The sequence below is a fragment of the Clarias gariepinus genome, chromosome 25 (assembly GCF_024256425.1).
Source record: "Clarias gariepinus isolate MV-2021 ecotype Netherlands chromosome 25, CGAR_prim_01v2, whole genome shotgun sequence".
NCBI lineage: Eukaryota > Metazoa > Chordata > Actinopteri > Siluriformes > Clariidae > Clarias > Clarias gariepinus.
This window is the reverse complement of record NC_071124.1, coordinates 12,411,356-12,430,497: the sequence shown is the minus strand read 5'-3', so window position 1 is coordinate 12,430,497 and position 19,142 is coordinate 12,411,356. Positions and strand designations below refer to the sequence as shown.

Sequence of the window (19,142 nt, the reverse complement as noted above, 5' to 3'; positions counted from 1 at the left end):
TATTACATATACATACACTACTGTTCAAAAGTTTAGTTTGTTTAGTTGGTTGTTATTTTAAGACACAGAGGCCAGCCTTTCTGTAATAGTTCTTAGGGTCAGGGAAATGAGAAAGACAAAGAAAAATACTGCAGAACTTAAAAGAAATAAACAAACATTCTGTTTTTAACTGGAGTCAGATTTTAATCTGGATACACTATGTGTATAGAAGAGCACTGAAAGAAATCCCTAGACTGCACACAATAGCACAGTTCTCAGGATCACAGAAGTGGAGCGACCGAGAGCAGGATACATACTGTACTGTATACAGGTGCATCTCAATAAATTAGAATATCTGAATATATAAAAGCTGATTTATTTCAGCAATTTAATAAAAAAAAATTAAACTCATTATATAAATTCATTACACACAGACTGGTATATTTTATGTGTTCATTCCTTTTAAATTTGATGATTATAGCTTACATCTAATGAAAACCCAAAATTCAGTATCTCAGAAAATTATAATATTGTAAAAAAGTTCAATATTGGAGACACATGGTGTCACACTCTAATCAGATAACTCAAAACACCTGCAAAGGTTTCCTGAGTGTTTAAATGGTCTCTCAGTCTGGTGCAGTAGGCTGGCTGTTCACAGAGTGCTGTTTCCAACCACATTTATGGAAAATTAAATGGAAGAAAAAAAAAATGTGGTAGAAAAAGGTGCACAAGCCAAAGGGATAACCGCAGCCTTGAGAGAATGGTAAAATGAAGCACATCCAAGAATTTCGGGGAGATTCACAAGGAGTGGACTGCAGCTGGAGTATGTGCTTCAAGAGCCACCACGCACAGACGTAAATGACATGGGCTACAACTGTCGCATTCCTAGTGTCAAGCCAGTGTTATACCAGAGGCAACCTCAGAGTTGTCCTACGTGGGCTAAGAACAAAAAGGACTGGAATGTTGCTCAGTGGGTCAAAGTCCTCTTTTCAGTTGAAAGGTGCCAGAGTCTGGAGGAAGAGAGGAGGGGCACAGAATCCAAGTTGCTTGAGGTCTAGTGTAAAGTCTGCACAACCAGTGGTGGTTTGGGAAGCCACGTTATTTGCTGTTGCGAGCAAACTCACCTGACCGAAACGCCATAGAGAATCTATGGAGTATTGTGAAGATTAAGATGCGAAACACCAGACACAACGAGGCATATCAGAGCAACCTGGACTTTCATAAAACCTCAGCAGTGCCACAGACTGATCGCCTCCATGCCATGCCGCATTGCTTCAGTAATTCGTGCAAAGGGAGCCCTGACCAACTATTGAGTGCTGTACATGTTCATACTGTTTAGTAGTCCAAAATTATTATTACTCTATGATAAAAATCTTGTTTTTATTGGTCTTAAGTAATATTCTAATTAAATTAAAAGAAATACATCAGTCTGTTTGTAATAAAACTATATAATATAAGAATTTAATGATATTTTAATTTCCTGAAATGCACCAGTGTAGTAACACCCAAGATGAAACACCAGCTCATCACAATAATGGAATACCTGACCTATTTCGCCAATCAATTACCCTATAGGTGTGTTGTGTATGAAACAACCAAGAAGAAACCCATGAGAAACCCAACAAGAAGTTTCAGATGGAAGTCAAATTCTGTGCAAAAGTTCCATGACTGTAAATAAGCTCCATCTTCTCTTACTTCCTCACATCAATTCTGCCATAGTAACAGTAACTGTATTTTAAAATAAAACATTAATGCTTTATGTCCCTTGCTATTAACCTTAAATATAACCATGTCCTTAACGTCTGATAGACATTTTCATATTTCTTTACTACTTGGGCCAACAAGTTAAGAAGCTCCTTGCTGGCAAATATACACACCTGAACAGCCTTTAGACAAGACACAATGTATTTTACAATGTATAACTTAGACATGAGACAAGACTGCAGGAGGAGGAGTGCTAGCGCAAGAGCCAGTGCTGGATGCAGTAATTCATGGAAAAGGCAAAAACAGCCCCTTTCCAGGAACTGGAATATTAGCCTAATGGGCATGATCATGTCTGGCAGTAACACTCCTGACAAAACTGAGCAAGCGGGGTGCTGTAAATGCGGGAAGAATGAAGAAAGATTGGTAAGAACAAGACAAACATGTGCTACTTTCACACGTGCCAGCATCTTGGCATGAAGTCAGACAACTGCAATAAATGTTCCCATTTCCTAATTTCTTTTACAACCATTTCTCTCTCCCACTGTGTTAGCATCTGAACATATTCAACACAATTGAAGTACAGTTCATTTAATAATACAACAAACATAATATAATGTAATATAATATACCATAGATCAATAATGCATATGTACTATTACATACAAAAAAAAATAGAAATCTTCCCTAATTGGCTCATTATGCAAAGATCTGTGACTATTCTTTGTACATCTAAGCATCATGCATGATTTCGAAAACAACACTGAAAAATTATTTAGATCCCCAATGAACCCCACTGGAAACACTGAGCACAAGGCCTCCTCACTTGACATTCATTTCCAATCTAATGCCCTTGTGGGAGAATGAGCAAATTCCTAAAAACCACAATCTAAAATTGTGGAAAGCCTTTCCAGAAGAGTGAAGGCTATAATAACAGGCAAGGATGGGACCAAGTCGTTGTTAATGAACATAGTTATGGTTTGGGCCCATAGGGGGATGATGGTCATGTGTCTACATACATAGAGTACATTGGGATTGGGCAAAGAGTGGAGAGAGGAGATACTGAACGAGTGACTGATGGCATCAAAACTTTGGGCATTTAATTCCACCAAAATCAGGGGTCAGTCAGTTTGTGGTGCACAGAACAGTATCATCAGTGTTGCCAGACGAATCATTTCCAAACCTAAGTGGCCTCCATTTTACGTAAAAAAAATGTTTGGATTGGAATTTAGACATTTTGCATACATTACAATGATTATGCAGTTCTAAGACTCTCATTAGTTCCTCTCCTACCTTTCCAAGCAGAACAGACATCTTATGTCTCCAGCGGCCCTTGTTGAGCGACGCCACCCTGATCCACAGGTTCAGCTGAGAGTTGTACATCCACACATAACTACTGTTGATGCGTCCCCCTGTAAAACAACAGGCCATGTTTTTAATGACCACAAATTCCTCAGGAAATCACAGGGCTGCCAAGTGACGGTTGAGGAATATTTGTTTGGATTTGACTGTCTAAAGGTATGAATTATGTGGATCTAACCATGTAACGATAACATAATTGTTTTATTTGCATATCAATTTTCTCCTTAATAATAATTCGAAAAACTGCCTTTCCGGTTTTAAGTCAAAAAACTAAATGCATCAGCGCTTAAATGATACAAAACTGTCTACAATAACATTCAGATGAACATTCAGTTATCAACTGTGCTAGACTGAGCATGTCCACTACAGTTTCTTTCCAACGCAGCTCTTTTGTGCCGATTTGATGATTCGTTAATGCCAGCGACTGAGACATGCCCCGACACTTCCCCTCTGTTGCATTTCTCCTCCACTTCAGTTCTCTTTCTTTTCCCTTTGGAAAAAACAGGCATGATTCTGGAACTGCCTGACAGAAGAGTAGATTTCCATATGATTCACAAGACTTGAGTACTTGACCACATAGTTCAAGGTTTAAACGTTACATCTTTAAACACAGACAGTACAATATTATTATTTATGCTTTAACAGCACTGTATTTAAGAGTAATGTGTTCCATTGCCAGGAAAAGAGCAAAATTAATCAGCTGATTGAAGCTCATGATGTATAATGACCTATGATTTGTTTTTTTGTTTTGTATTTGGATTTATTGCCATATCAGCTTCTCAGGCTATTTCATAGCAAGATTCATATCATATATTAAGCTGGTTTATTCAATCCAATTTTTTATGTTATGTTATAATGTAAGTGGTTTAGAGAGTTGTGGAAAAGTAAAAAGCATATAATAATATATATATAACAATACGTAAACATCACATTATAGCATGGTCTTGTCCAGAAGAACAAGGTTTTACATTAGATTCTTTAGGTGCATTTAAATAGAAATTGTTAATGAAATATAACTGATGTTTAAAAACCTTTGACCTGTTAAGATCCAATGTTTAAGGTGAGTGTAAAAATAATCTTGCTATGAGACGTCTTTTATGTCTTGTACTGCAATCAATTTTTTGCTGTTGTATTTGAACATTTAATTTAATAGAGATAATTGGCAGTTAGCCAAGTAGCAATTACTAAAACAATTAGCTAATTTAAATGAGTATTTAATTCATTGATAAGACACTGTACATTCAATTTAATTCAATTATATTCTATTTATATAGAATATTGTCCCAAAGTAGCTTCACAAAACTAAAAGAGGACTATGGAAACGTGTAGAAGCAAGTAAAAATGTGTATAGATCAATTGTCCCTAATGAGCAAGCTAAGTACATTACTGAGACGCTACATCACAAGTTTACTACTTTCTGGTTTTCAAAAATACCCAAAACAAACAAAAAGTTAAAAATTTTGCACAACACTTGTTCCCCTCTAAATATGTACACACAAGCCTTTATTTTTCTTTCTCTCAAACACATATACTCCAGCTCTCAGTTAATATCTGTATCCTCAAGTCTAATGACGAGTCAATGCACTTGCTACAGAACACACAGAGCAAAGTCCTTGTTTTTCACCAGGAGGGAACCTAGCTAGTAAGAAGCATGCATAAAAAGATTAGAGTCCCTGACAACTGGAAAACCAAAAACACAACATGGAAGTCAAAAGAAGAAGTGGAAAAATTGTGTAAAATAATAACAATGCTTAACACGCTCAGTTATAAACACAGATGGTCATTTATAGACTGCTGCCTGACCCTCAGTTAGATTAATATCTGTAACTCGAGCAGATGAACTTGCTTTCAACTTACCAGACAACTCTATTCAAAGCTTTTAGATCACAGACACCTGTCACAGATAATTACCGAAAATGGACAGCAAGAACGGAGTGAGTGTCTGTTACGTGGCAGCAGGATCAACATAAAAGACCATACAGACATACTGCATTACTTTTCCAGAGCCTTTACAAAACACACTCCCACAGAAGCTCCTCATGTCACCTCAGACCTGTTGTCTGGCCTAAAACAGCTATAATTCACACAGGAAGCACAGTAAACACCAGTCTGTCAATCATCTGTGCGACAAGATGAGGGATGGCTTTGTTTTGAATGTTTAAAGTGAATGAGGTGAAGCTCTTATGGGCTTTATATGACTGCTTAACTTTTGTAAAATCATAGCACAGAGTGTTACAGGTTGAGTCATGGACTTAATTATTTTTCAGATCAGCAGGGAAAAAAGACGAATAAGTGGGAACTTAAACAGTTAAAGCAAGGGACTCTTGTGTCTAATGCATAATTACAATTTCTAAAATATTGAATACTCAGTTATTAAATTAAAATATAGGCATGATGTTTTCATTTATTTATTAGAGTTAGTACCCATCATGACGGGTAAAGAGTTTTTAGAAATAGTTAAAGAAGTTAAAACAAAAAATAAGCTGATATGGTTTAACGTATTTGGTGATATCATTATTATCATTATTATTATTATTATTATTATTATTATTCCAGTACACATACACGTCTGCCTGTTTTTCTGTAAGGCAGAACTCTCTGCCCAACATTAAGACAAAGAAATACAATTTTGTAAGGTTTGTACCTTGTTGTATATCTTTCGTTTTCAGCCAAATACACTCCCCATTTAAAGTAGATTATTAAATCCGGCATGTGACTGTGAACAACATCACTTTTACTCAACATTTTTATTTGAGCGGCTAACACTCTCAGTCTCACTGCGGACTGCTGCGGACACGTTTGCCCTAACGACCCGTGTTTTATCTCTTCGTGGCGCTCCACATCACTGCTTTTATTAGCACTACGGTTTCAGAACATATGAGACAAACTTGTTTTAATCTTCCTACAGAAAGAATAAACACACAATGATCTGTTCACTTACCTATGAAGATTTAGTTTTATGTAAAATGAAGGTGTGCCAAGCTTGCAGCATGATTCACAAACAGACTTGAGGCTGTCATTGCTCCCAAAGGTGTTTTTAACAAAGTACTAAGTGATAGGTCTGAATACTTATTTAAATGGAATATTTCAGTCTTTATAGTTAAATAAATAATAATAAAATAAAAACTATAATCACCTGTTTTAACTTTGCTATTAAATAATGAGGAAAAAGATTTGAATACGCTTGAATACACCAAGACGAGTGTGAAACAAAATACGTGGAGAATTTAAAAGAGTCCAAGATTAAACCGTACATATGTAAAAACAAAATTTCTGCCCGTCTGTCTTTTTAAATTTTTTCTGTGCCCAAGGCGCTTCAATAATGCAGGAGGAAGGGAATGTGGAGGATTCGCAGAAACTCTATTCTTGGAAGGCATAAGCAAACTGGAGTTTTATTTTGAACTTCATAAACCAGAGCTCACTACAGATTTTGTAAAATCTTAAGCCTCATTCCTTTACTAGCTCAGTAAATTGCAGATAATACCATCTGCATCACTTTAATACCTCATCCATCACACCAGTGTAACCTGTTACAGCCCGTAGAAACTGTATGTTCTGAGGAAATGTAATTATAAACCTGACAATACTACAGGAGGAATGATCACAAACCGTTTCCTCATAATTCAAGTGGTGAATCAGGTCAGGTTGTTCAATGGCATCACGATATGAGTCAGAGCTTGTATATTTATTTCAGTTAGAACCAGAAAATATCCTTTAATTGATCTTTCAGTGTCAGATGTGATCCTGAAGGCACTCTGTCCCTACAGTGCCTGAGGTGAAGTAACATTAAGATATCGCTAATAATAAACGTGAGTCCTGGACTATATTATCTTTTGCTGAAATAATGATGTCCACATGGCAGGCATGATGTCATTTGCTTCGACCTCTTTCAAATGTGCAAACTGGGAATGCTACAGGAAGGAAGAGACCAGGAGCTGGAATCCACCCCCCCAAAAAAAAAAAAAAAAAAAACTCCATTGACCCCATAAACAGTCAATCCAAGATAACTCGAGACCAACACAACTCTAGGCCCTGCCAAAAGGGAATATTCACAGGCAACTCTTTCCTGATCTCAAAGAAACAGATGTGGTTTCGTTTTTTCCACGAACTGTTTCAACACGTGCCTGAAAATCCTCAGAGTAAAAAATCCTATATAAATAGAAGACAGCCAAAGATAAGATTCCTCTGCAAATGAACCGCTTCTGGAAAAAAAAAAAAAAAGCCAACTCGAGGCCAACTTACGAGCAGAGCTGTGTTTTATTAGCTGTTTTGTGGCATTGCGACATTACGCTGAACTACCTCCTGAATGGGGGAACAAAATAGTCAAATATTTAAATACAACCGTTGGTGATTAGTTCTAGGCGGAAAAAAAAAACAAAAACCTGAAGCGGTAATGTTTTCGTTCCTTGTGGTGCTTCCTTATTGACATCTCATTTAATGCAGAGGGTACTCAGACATTTAATTCAAATTCAAAGCAGAAATGTAGACTTTCCACAATTAGCAAACCACTTGAGAAAAACTCTCAGACAGAAGAAGATCTTTGAATATTCTAGATAAGTTCAATTTAATAATTAAATTGACCAGGCCACAAATAGACCAAAACATTAATGTATTTTTTTTTTACTTCCTCTAATGCGATGTGACTTCTTTTTTTGGAATCCAGAGGATGGACCTCAAAGATAAAACAAAACACTAAAAACAGATGAACTGTATCTTCGTAGGATAAGGGTTCCCCAGATCTTTGTTCTCACTTAACGTAGACCTGAGATTAAAGGGGTTTCTGTTTACATGCTTCTATACATACATTCTGTTTACACTAACATCTAAACAGAATTAATAAAGAAAAAAATAGGGAACAGGAGTAAACACTGATAAATATAGAGCTATAGTATATAGTAACCCTGGTTGTCATGGAAATGTATGAAATAACGTGCTGATTAAAAAGGCCATAACTAATCTATATCATGTTCAGGCGACCGACTCAGGGGCAGATTAGGAGGTGGGTCTGGGGACACTAGGGATGAGGTGGGAAACAGAGGTGCAGTACCCCGACCCTGACCTCAGGAATGAACCCAGGGACCCTGGAGCTGTGAGGCAGCAACATAACCTGCTGCACCAGCACATAAACATAGTACACAAAGTTCACTAATTATGGCAGGTCACTACACACACAAAAAAACAAACAAACATCTGCTATAATGCAGAGCAGTATGTTAAAATAATGTAAACTATAATAAAGAATCAGTTTGATACCATTCAGCATAGTCAAATAGGCTTTATCTTAATTATGATTACATAATCGTGCTGCTCCCTATTTAGAGTATTTACTATGCAAATGTCATTAAATGCATCGATGAATGGAAACACACCTATTGAGTGTGAGACAGCTCACCTGAGACCAGGATGTCATTGCGCAGGGCACACACCCCATACTCTGACTTTGTAAACTCCGGGTGCTTGGCCAGTGATTTCCATTCGCCTGTAACAGGGTCATAACAATCTGTGTAGGGCAGGTTAAAGCCTCCTGCCCTCTCACAGCCTCCAACCACCACGATGACTTCTGAAAACCCTGTCGACCTGCATTAGAGAAAGAAAGTATGTTAGACTATAAACTTAAGACCAATGGAAAAGGTCTGACATTTGTTTATTTGGGAGAATCTCCATTAGCTGTAACCTGAGTAGCAGACAATCCTTGACATTAAGATATAAAAGAAGAAAAGAAGAAAAGGCAGTAAAATGCAGTTAAGGGCAGTAAATATCAAACACTAAATGCATTTGTGGTACTGGTGCATTTAAAACAACTAGGAAGTCGAATGAACCAGTGTGAGAGGTCACAGAAACAGCACTCTAACCCACTGCTACAGATTGTTGGGATTTAAGGAACTAGTTGTTCTCTAATTTGTTCTTGAATCACTACTAGATCTAAAAAAAAAAGAATGAAACAATTGTTTTCTCGTGAGGTGAGAGAGGAGAGGAGTGGAGCAGTTGAACCTGGTAGCATGATTAAATCTAATCATGCTCAGTCTGCAAAAATAAGTGTGTGTGTGCAGTTAATGACAGGTTGCATGAAACAAGAGATTTAGACAACAGAACTACAATCGACTTGGCTCTGACAGCCCAAAAGACTGGGGAGAAGGTCATGTCAAACAGTAAACAAATGAGAAGAGAGACAGTGCTCTCTCTCTCTCTCTCTCTCACACACACACACACACACACACACACACACACACACACACACACACACACACACACACCACACCGTATCATATCACACACATATACATATCACGTGATATGTATATGTGTGTGATATGATATGGTGTGGTGTGTGTGTGTGTATATATATATATATATATATATATATATATATATATATATATATATATATATATACATACATACATATATGGGTCAATGACGTGACGCCCCCTTTTTCTGTCCGGGTTAATTTTATTTTGCAGAAAAAACTAAAAAATACATAAAAATTTCTCATCTACTTGTTATACCTTCTTTACTTACTAAACCACTCTAACTTCTCCAAATTTTTAAGTTTTTCATCATTTTTCTGCTATCCGAAGTGCCAAAACACCGTATGGGGCGACCGTCCGGCCTTGACTTTAGTTAGTACAACTGGTTTAAAAACACTTTAAATTAACTTAAATATATCCCTTTTCCTAGTTGGCATAATTTTAAACATGTTTTAAATCCATTGACAAAACTATAAAGCATTTGCTCATATATTTTTATCATGATATACAAACGAATGTTGTCCGAATTATGTTGATTTTATCCATATTATCCGGGGCGACCATCAACAAACCACAATTTTGGGACCTTTATTTTAAAAAAAAAGCTCAAGGATGGGATACTGCATCCGCCAGACACAAGTGAAGACCCCCTGGAAACAACTGGATAGTAAATCAGTCTCTCTCATATAGTAAGAAAAGGCTGTTTTTTAACTGCTGTAATGTCGTAGTCACTTTTAGTCATCATGTGGGGCGACCACCCCAAAACTGTGGATTATAATTTTTTTCCACAAATCTATATTTTGATGATAAATTTGATAGTGCTTTGTCACTAGAAGAAGCTAGTTTGGTTTCTGAGGCTAACCGTTAGCCTGTTATACTTGAGTAAACTTGAAAACATCATATGGGGCGACCGAGTATCATGTGGGGCGACCACTGCTAAATGTTTTAAATGATAGATATATGTCCTATATTTGTAGTTTTCATATTCTATACATCAATTATATACATAGAGTTAATTGTTTAAGTATAATTATTTGTATATTTTATCTTTTTTTTCTAAATTCAGCCATTTCCCATTCCTTTTATAGGGATAAACATTTATTTTAACTGGATAATGAAGGAGACTCTGATATTATAGAATAAACTTGTGAAATAATGGTTTTCATAAAATGAAAGGGCAATAAAGTTTATCTTTCTTCATCAGTTTATCTACTTACTGATATGAGTTCAACTAGTCTTAATGATACATAAAAATGTGAATTCTGAGATATATTACGGTCGCCCCAGATGACTTTTTTAAGGCTTTTTTTAAGAAAAAGTCTTATCCGTCAATGACCCATATACACACACCACACACACACACACATATATATGCGCACAAACAAATACGCACTGATCACTGTTATTAATTATTATTATTATTATTATGTACATAGATGTATATATGCTGTTTTCCCCCGTTCCTTTTTTTTTGTTCACGAGTCACCTTATCCCTGACTAAATGTCTGTACTCTTTTATTTTACATATATTTATTTATTGTTACTCTTTCTATACTGTTTCTCTTTTCTTTTTACCCTCTACTCCTGTTTTCTTATTATATATAAGTATTCGTCATGCCAATAAAGCACCTTTGAATATTGAATCTTGAGAGAGAGCACGAGTCCACATATGTAAAAAAAATAAACTAAAATAAATAAATTAATAAAAATCTGGGTTAGATATATAGACACACACACACACTCAAAAAAACTAACAAAAAAACCTGACTACAGTTAATCAGCCTGACTCGACACCAAATTAAAATTAAAAGCCACATACACACACATGCCGACATACTCACACACACTCATGCAACCGTCACCAGCAACATTGTTTTTTGACAGTTTTATAACTGAACGCCTCTATTTCAGAAAATAAAACTAGAACTGATACAACCCCTCACATCGTGCTTATTCATAATGTTTTTTGTACCAGCTCTTCTTAGCCAATGTGCCCAAATTATAGCACAGCAACACAGGCGAGAGTAAATGCGATTACGTTCTCATCGGGGTTTAAGTATAATATCCATAATGTACCTGCGTGGCCTGGTGCGAGGTGACATCATCTCATTGCCGAGCACGTGGTAGCGTCGGGCCTCGTGCAGGAGCTGATAACACTCAGGAGCGTTCTGGATCAGCTGATCTCCCTCCACCTTCCAAAGAGACATTGCAAAGCGTCAGAGGAACGTCTCCTTACTTAACACTCACGTTCCTTATTTTATATAAGTTCCTTAAGTTATCTAAGTAGAGTAAGAATTATAAACAGACACCAAAAACATTACATAAAAAACATAAAACAAGCTCGAAAACACTGTATGTGTGTGTTTATAACACACTGTACATATGACCTTAATGCACATTAATACAAGACATTATAACAGCCACACTTAAAAGAACAAGAGGCTTATTTGATAAGATTGTGTGAGATTAGACATTTTAAATAGACTTTAAATTCTGTATAATATTACACGCAAACAGCATAGCACACGGATATCTGCTGTCACAAAAATGCACCAGGAAATTAAAAAAGGAACATAAGACATCACCGAAGGGTGACAAGAGGCTGTAAGACAGACCTTACAAACTCTGATAAATTACAACACATAATAAAGGTATCATACAAAATGCATTATAATGTAATAACACAATTGCGTCTGGCACTTTTCAAAATTTGTGCTCAAGACTCTTCCTCGTTTCATTTAACATTTTCACTTGGAAACGAGTATTTCACTTTAGATTTGTATCTAAAACTGCTGCTGTAACCACAAACCCTGTGCTGTGCTCATCCCTTCACTCTTATAAAAAGTGTCCTTACACTGAACTCATGACTGAATGTATGATACCAGGGATGTTAGACAGTACAGACTGACTGATACATGAGAAACTGGAATCGGAATGTTACTTACTTACTTATATATCTTATTAAGTTTACTTACCGTCTGTACAAAGTAGTTGGGGTGCAGTAGTGGCAGCCGGACGTGCTGGAGAAGCTCCTTCAGCATTGGCCTTCGGTACTCCATGCTGTGGTAGACCCACCTCATGACAGCCTCGAACACTACTTCTTCCCTGCTGATGCTCAGCTCCTCGCTCGCTATGTACTCCTCCAGCTCCTCTTTGCGCAAATCCAGGAACTCCTCATGCTGTGCCACCTCTGGAAAATACTGCAGCGCGTAGCCTCGACAGCGGCCTGCCAGCTGCTTGAGTGAGTGCACCTCGGCAAAGCGCTGCATCCCGAGGCAGTTACACGGATCCAGCTGGTCCTCCAGGAATTTGGCGCAGGCGTCCCGCAGAGCTCCAATCTGGAAGAGGCTGGATGTCTCAAAAAGATACTGCACGTTTTGTGTGGTAATTGTGGCACGGCCTGTGTAGACATACTGCAGCAAGACTTCCATGGCATCGGCCTGGACACCACTGATCTCCACCAGGGTCTGCCGGCTCTCGAGGTGGTCATTGCCGAACATGGCCCTGAAGTAGACGCTGCAGGCAGAGAGCATGGCCCGGTGGCATGGAAACTCTCGTCCCTGCACACCAATCACAACATCTGTGAACAGGCGATTCGCGCGAAACTCATCAAAGATGTGCAGCACACTCTCGGCATGTGACGAGCCTGAGGAGAAATCCATGGTGTCGTCCACGTTCTTGGGGTCCATCTCAAATACTTTACGCTTGACCGCAGGCAAGTCACGTACGACTGCTGGATCCTCTCGGTTCGCACGTCGTCCCAGTATCAACACCATGACTGCTGTGTGAGGCTACTACGGACCAATCGCTGACAAATCCTGCGTAGTGAAAGTGTGTCAATATCTTAGCATCTTGATAATGTTGATCAAACTGGGTCATGTCATGATGAATGACAAAAAATTATTCAATATCATCTATAAAATTTGATTTATAGCACCTATAGTTTAAATAATTACACGGCCGTCTAAACTTTAGAAGGATTGTTTTTAATCTTAAACACATGTATAATGCAAATCTATATGTAAATAACAATTGGTTCTAAACTGTACATACTGTAAAAAAAAAAGGGCACACATTAATATCAAAGCTTTGATGTATCTTCGATGTATTTTTGACGTATCTTTGACGTATGAAGTATGAATATTCCTAATTTATATTATTGGGTGGATGAAACTACAAAAGGTTTAATGGTATTTCTAAATTAATCCTTCTCTACACAAGTATATGTCTATTAGCTAAACAAATATTCAACTGCTACTATTAACTTTGCTAATACTGCTTGCCTTTTACTCACAATATTTTCCTTTTATTGATGTTTTACATTAAATATTCCTCCATAAAGTTCAAACACACCTGACTCCACTTAGAAAATCTTACCTGAGGGGTGTACAGTGTATGTAACACACAAAAACGGATACCGTTGGAAGACTAAACCCCTCACGGCCATACAAATAATCTCAGAAACACATCAAAGTAGCTGTATTTGTGATCAAAAGATTTTTGTATTTTTGTTTTCTATACTTAAATAAACTGCATACTACACACATCAATAATACTATCCGAGTACATGACTGAAATAATATTTGAACTCAGTGCTCTGACCTGCTGTGCTTGTGCAACTGTATATTTTATCAAAGCCATGAACAAAGAGAACCTAATGTAATACAGAAAAAAAAAAAACGAAAAACAGTTGTCTCAGTTGTCTCAGCAGAATAACATGAGCACGTGCTAAGATTGCATAATACATCATTCAGAGGGAGAGAGCAAATTGCACAACTTTTTTTTCTAGGAAAGGGCACCCACCAGGTTGTTTTTGAGACATGCACTACATTTACCAATATAAATAGAAAGTCACATGTATATAAATGCAGCAGAATTTTGTGAACCCTACCTTAATAATAGCCTTAAAAATAAAAATCAAACAGCACACAGAATAAAGATGATTATGCTTGCATAAAAGAACAAAAGACAACAATAAACATGTTTTTATAGTGTTAATCAGAACATATAGATTAAACATCATACCTGTTCATGGTTTATTACCCTGAACATGGTAATAAACAGTGATAAAATAGCCATCTAAAAATTGTGGCATAGTTCATGAAATTAATTTGGTCAATAGGTTAGTTTAAATGACCTATAACCACTTCTTTATTAAATCAGCAAGCTGTTCATTAGAAAAAGCTAAGCAATCATAGTATTGACAAGGATTATTAATTATTTGAATGATTAAGCTTTACATTTTGCATTTCTTGGATATTAAGATTTTACATTTACTCCATACAGCCACTCACTCACTTATCATTTATTCCACTTCATAGTGTGTACAGGGTTGCAGGGGGGCCTGAGGCCTATCCCAGAGACTAAGGGCCCGAGGCGGGGTACACCCTGGACATCGCAGGACATTCTCATGTTCATTCACACACTATGCGCATTCTGGGAACGCCAATTTGCCTAATCAGCATGTCTTGGACTGTAGAAGGAAATCTAAGTACCCAGACGAAACCCACCAAGCACAGGAAGAACATGCAAACTCCATGCACACAGACACGAGGTATAAAACGAACTTGGAACCTGGACCACCTGTATTCTACCAGGACCAAGAAACCAAACAAAAGAGCCTGCTTTTCCAGAGAAATAGGAGAGCATAATATGCACAAATCCTACTATGTGTACTACTTCTCCTTTCCTGTGAAAATCACCTACTGTACCTGCACCTCCACTAAGTGCAGTGTAGACCCACAGGCAACAAAAGATGGGGGGAAATAAAAAGTTTTTACATAAGAGTAATAAAATGATAAACTACCATTTCACTACACTGGTTAGAAGGCTAACATCACTAAAGTAATTAACCCAAAGAGTTGAACCTAAACTCTAATGATTGTATTAGGACTTTGTGATGAACTCATGCAGTTTCTGCCTCGCGCGCTGCTGGAGTCACCTGTTGAAACGCTCGCGCTCATAACCGGAGCATAACAAAGAGAAGTGTGAATACACACACGTGATAATAAACTGCGGAAACCTATAGGTATTAGATTTAAATACACACAGACTTAGCACACAGATAAGTTAAAACTGAAAACTAATTCGGCTGCCGAACTTACCTTATACACCTAGGAGACAAACTTCATACGTTATTACTTACACAAACAAAAGAAACAAAGAGCGCGTCCAAACGTCATGAGAGACGAAAAGCATAACTGAGTTAACAAGCTACTACTTCTCATAATTTGATGCATTCGTACAAAATATATAGATATATCCTTCCCGAGTCATATCTTCTACCTGCAGCCATATAAAGGAGTCTGTTTGGGGCAATAACGCACTGAGGTTTTATGAGAAATTATTCTAGAAAAAAATGTCTTAACGGTCAGCTGTTGGAAGCCGCAACTCCTGGGAAATGTAGTTTTATAGAGCAACACCTGGGCGCGCTGGAACGGCACAAGAACAACATTACCCACAATTCTTTTCGTCAAGGCTGCCAATGTGACTGACTTTGTTTGCAAACAAAACACTGACTGGCGCGGGCGGGGGGCGGGGGTGCGGGGGGTTGTCTCACCGAGCGGCTCGAGCACGCAACGGTTGAGGAAGCCTGTATTTATTTACACTCCAGAGACAGAATTAAATGCGGATTTCTATTTCGCGTGATTAGGAGCCATAATCCGCCAAAAACATAAAACCAACTGATCGCTATATAGTAAAGGGTTTAAATGCTGTTTATTTATGTAAAACACCCGGCATGACTCAGTACATCCAAGTTCCCGGCTGTATTATTAAACTGATATTATTACTAATATTAAACCAATTAGCTCACTTTTTCATTATTCAAATACTGAACATTAAACTAATTTTTATACTAAGTGATACTAGTTGATGGTGATTATTGGCTCAACCGCGCCTCACCGTGGAGAATGGCGACACTACAGTTTAGTGCTGACTTTATGACGTTATACATTAAGCTGTCATTTAGTAAAATCTTGGTAACCCTGCTATTGATCAGCACTGCAGTAATCTTAATGTATATTCTGAAAAACATTGCCAACAGTTTTCTGTTATTAACAATAGTAATGCTTATTTTACTGTATATTTTACATGAAAGCAAAAAAAATTTTTTGGACCTCTAATGCCACTTTTTATCCCTGCTGTTTATGAGAGCCATACTGGAGAGCCTGTAGCAGAAAATTCAATCTTTCCTTAAAGGTAAAGAAACACTGCCATTACATCACACGGCACTTATATGTTTTGTCCCAAATTTGCTTCTTTTTTGTACTTTTATACTACAGGTATACAGTTTAAGACATTAAGATGTAAACAGACACCCTTCATTTATTGATAGCGTGCAATTTCTTTTTTGGATTTTTGAGCAGGTAAGATTCAGTAGCTATTAATACACAATTAATGCTTTGTTGACTTTCCTCTAGCAGCTTTAAGAGCTTTAACTTACCTGGGCATAGAATGAGAGGCTTGGTCTGTAGTCTGTGACTTTTGGTCTGTGAGTTGTAAACAGCGTGGGGATGTTTTTTAGAGCCCCCAGGTCAGCCAGATTGTGTCTCTGGGAAATCTAATTTTCTTTAAGAATTTGCACATGCCTAAAGATAGATGTATTCTAATCTGAAAAAATGAAAACAATAGTAGCCATAATAATGGGAAAAATGTTGGTGCATACATTTAATTATAAAACTATGGGTGTCTATTTACTTCTTCCATGTCTGTGTATGTGTCCAACCATGTGCAGACCTATAGGGAGACTATAGAATTAATTATTCAATTAAGCATTAAAATGCTTCAGTTTTTCACACCAGTATCTCTTGTCTCCAGACATGATGTTGAAGGTGTGATTTTCAAGAGCATAGCTTTTGAATACTGCTTAAAATGTAGGAAAGTAACATGAGAAATCAGAGATCTTTATAAAGACAAGCTGTTTCTGACTGAACCTTTATATAATTTTACACAAACCTTCTTTGTCGTCACATAAATGAGAAATTGTTTTAAATGTAAAATAGATGGAACAACGGAGAGGGAACCTTTTGTTCTTACCCATCTAAATAGACCTGAAATGCATCCTTTTGTGTCCTTGTGTACTTATGGGGTATCAATGATGCTAAGAATGGTGAAGAATCAGCCCAGAACTGCACGGGAGGAGCTGGTCAATGCCGTGAAGAGAGCTGGGACCATAGTTTCCAAGGCTACTATCAGTAACACACTAAGACGTTTGTAGACCCCACCACTTAGTGTAACACACTAAGACACACTAATTGTAGACCCCTCCATGATTTCTAAGTAAGAGAACTTGCAAAATCACAGGGTGATCAAATACTTATTGACCTCACTATATATATAGTGTATCTCACTATATATACTGTATATCTTTCATACAGTATATGTATATATATACTGTATATACTGTATGAAAGAGCTACCTAATACTGAGCAGGTCCCCCTTCTGCCATCAAAACACAGTGTGTGTTTTGGCAGCTTTCTATCACAACCAGCATTAACCTTTTCAGTGATTTCTTCAGCTACAGTAACTCTTCTATTTAATTAGATTTCACTGTGTTTTGGAGGTGCTCTGATCTACTCACCAAGCCATCACAATTTGGCCCTTGTCAACATCTATCAAAACTTTATGCTTGCTCATTTTTTCTGCTTCCAACACATCAACTTCAGGGACAAAAGGTTCACTTGCTGCTTAATATATCCCACCATTTTTGGGCACTATGGTAAGCAGATGTTGTAACTGTAGTTACTGTGACAAGAGCCAAAGCAAAAATGGCAAAAGTAGTCCAAGGAAAGAAAACCAGTAAAGCAATAACAGGGTGGTGGGCAGCCAAGGGCCACTGAGGACGCTGGAGAGTGAGGGCTGACCTATGTAGTCTGATCCAATAGAAGAGCTACTGCAGCTCAAATAGCTGAAAAGCTTAAATATAGTTTTTACACACACACACACACACACACATACTGTACATATATATTGTACATATATATTGTACAAGATGAAATAGAGCAAATGAAATACGAAACAAATTCATTCAATTGAAGTTAAAGAAACATATTTTTTGGGGAAAAAACTTGTTAATTTGTAATTAGTTCCATCATACTTTCATTTCATTTTCAATCTAATAGTAGACATTTTGCACTATTCAGGTGTAGAGAAATCTAGTCCTTGATTTTGTTCCCTGACAAGCAAGTCAGAACTGACAGTGGCAAAGAAAAATACCAATTTAATAACAACAGTTAATTTTGTCCATAATCACATGAGTACAATTACAAGTGAAAAAGAGATATAAAACATCAGCACAGAAGGATCACAGAATTTATTCTTATTAAAAGAACACTTTACTCTGCAGAAAAAAAAACCCTGCCTATTCAAAAACACATAAAACACACTTTATTAATTGCTGTATTGTTTTTAATCCGGTCCTGAAAAAAATCTTCATATTATATATTTGCATGACATCGATGTTTGAACCCGGTGACATGTAAATCACACAAGCAGTCCATGTGATCCTCATGAGCATCATCAGAATAAATATAATTACTCATAATTTACAATATCTCTCTCTTCTAAGGGGACAAGTAGACCATGAGGAAAAATTCCCAATACACCACAACAGAGACACCAGTTTTCCTCTGGTCTCCAGTCTGTTGTACAGTATAGTTCTATAGTTACTATAATATAGTAAACCATGTATATTATTCATATCCTGTGCAAAAACAGTAACTAGTACACAAAATGTGCAAAAAAAAAAAAGGAAGGAGAAGAAGAACAAATGGCAGAAGATTAACACTTGAAAGTTATTATAGTGCCATGATTTTATCACAATTTTGCAGGTAAATGTAAAAAAAAAGTAT

General features: G+C 37.1%; 1 protein-coding gene across 1 annotated transcript in view; it reads right to left on the bottom strand.

The window, feature by feature from the left end:
* The window catches only part of klhl24a (kelch-like family member 24a), a 36,405-nt gene extending 20,753 nt beyond the window's left edge, over positions 1-15,652 (bottom strand). Inside the window, exons 1-5 of the mRNA XM_053486788.1 lie at positions 15,395-15,652; positions 12,266-13,108; positions 11,367-11,482; positions 8,435-8,619; positions 2,974-3,092 (exon numbers count right to left, since the gene is read on the bottom strand). Of these exons, the coding sequence (XP_053342763.1) occupies positions 2,974-3,092; positions 8,435-8,619; positions 11,367-11,482; positions 12,266-13,066 (1,221 nt within the window). The 5' untranslated portion in view covers positions 13,067-13,108; positions 15,395-15,652. The remainder of the gene's footprint in view (positions 1-2,973; positions 3,093-8,434; positions 8,620-11,366; positions 11,483-12,265; positions 13,109-15,394) is intronic.
* Between the last annotated feature and the right edge of the window lie 3,490 nt (positions 15,653-19,142).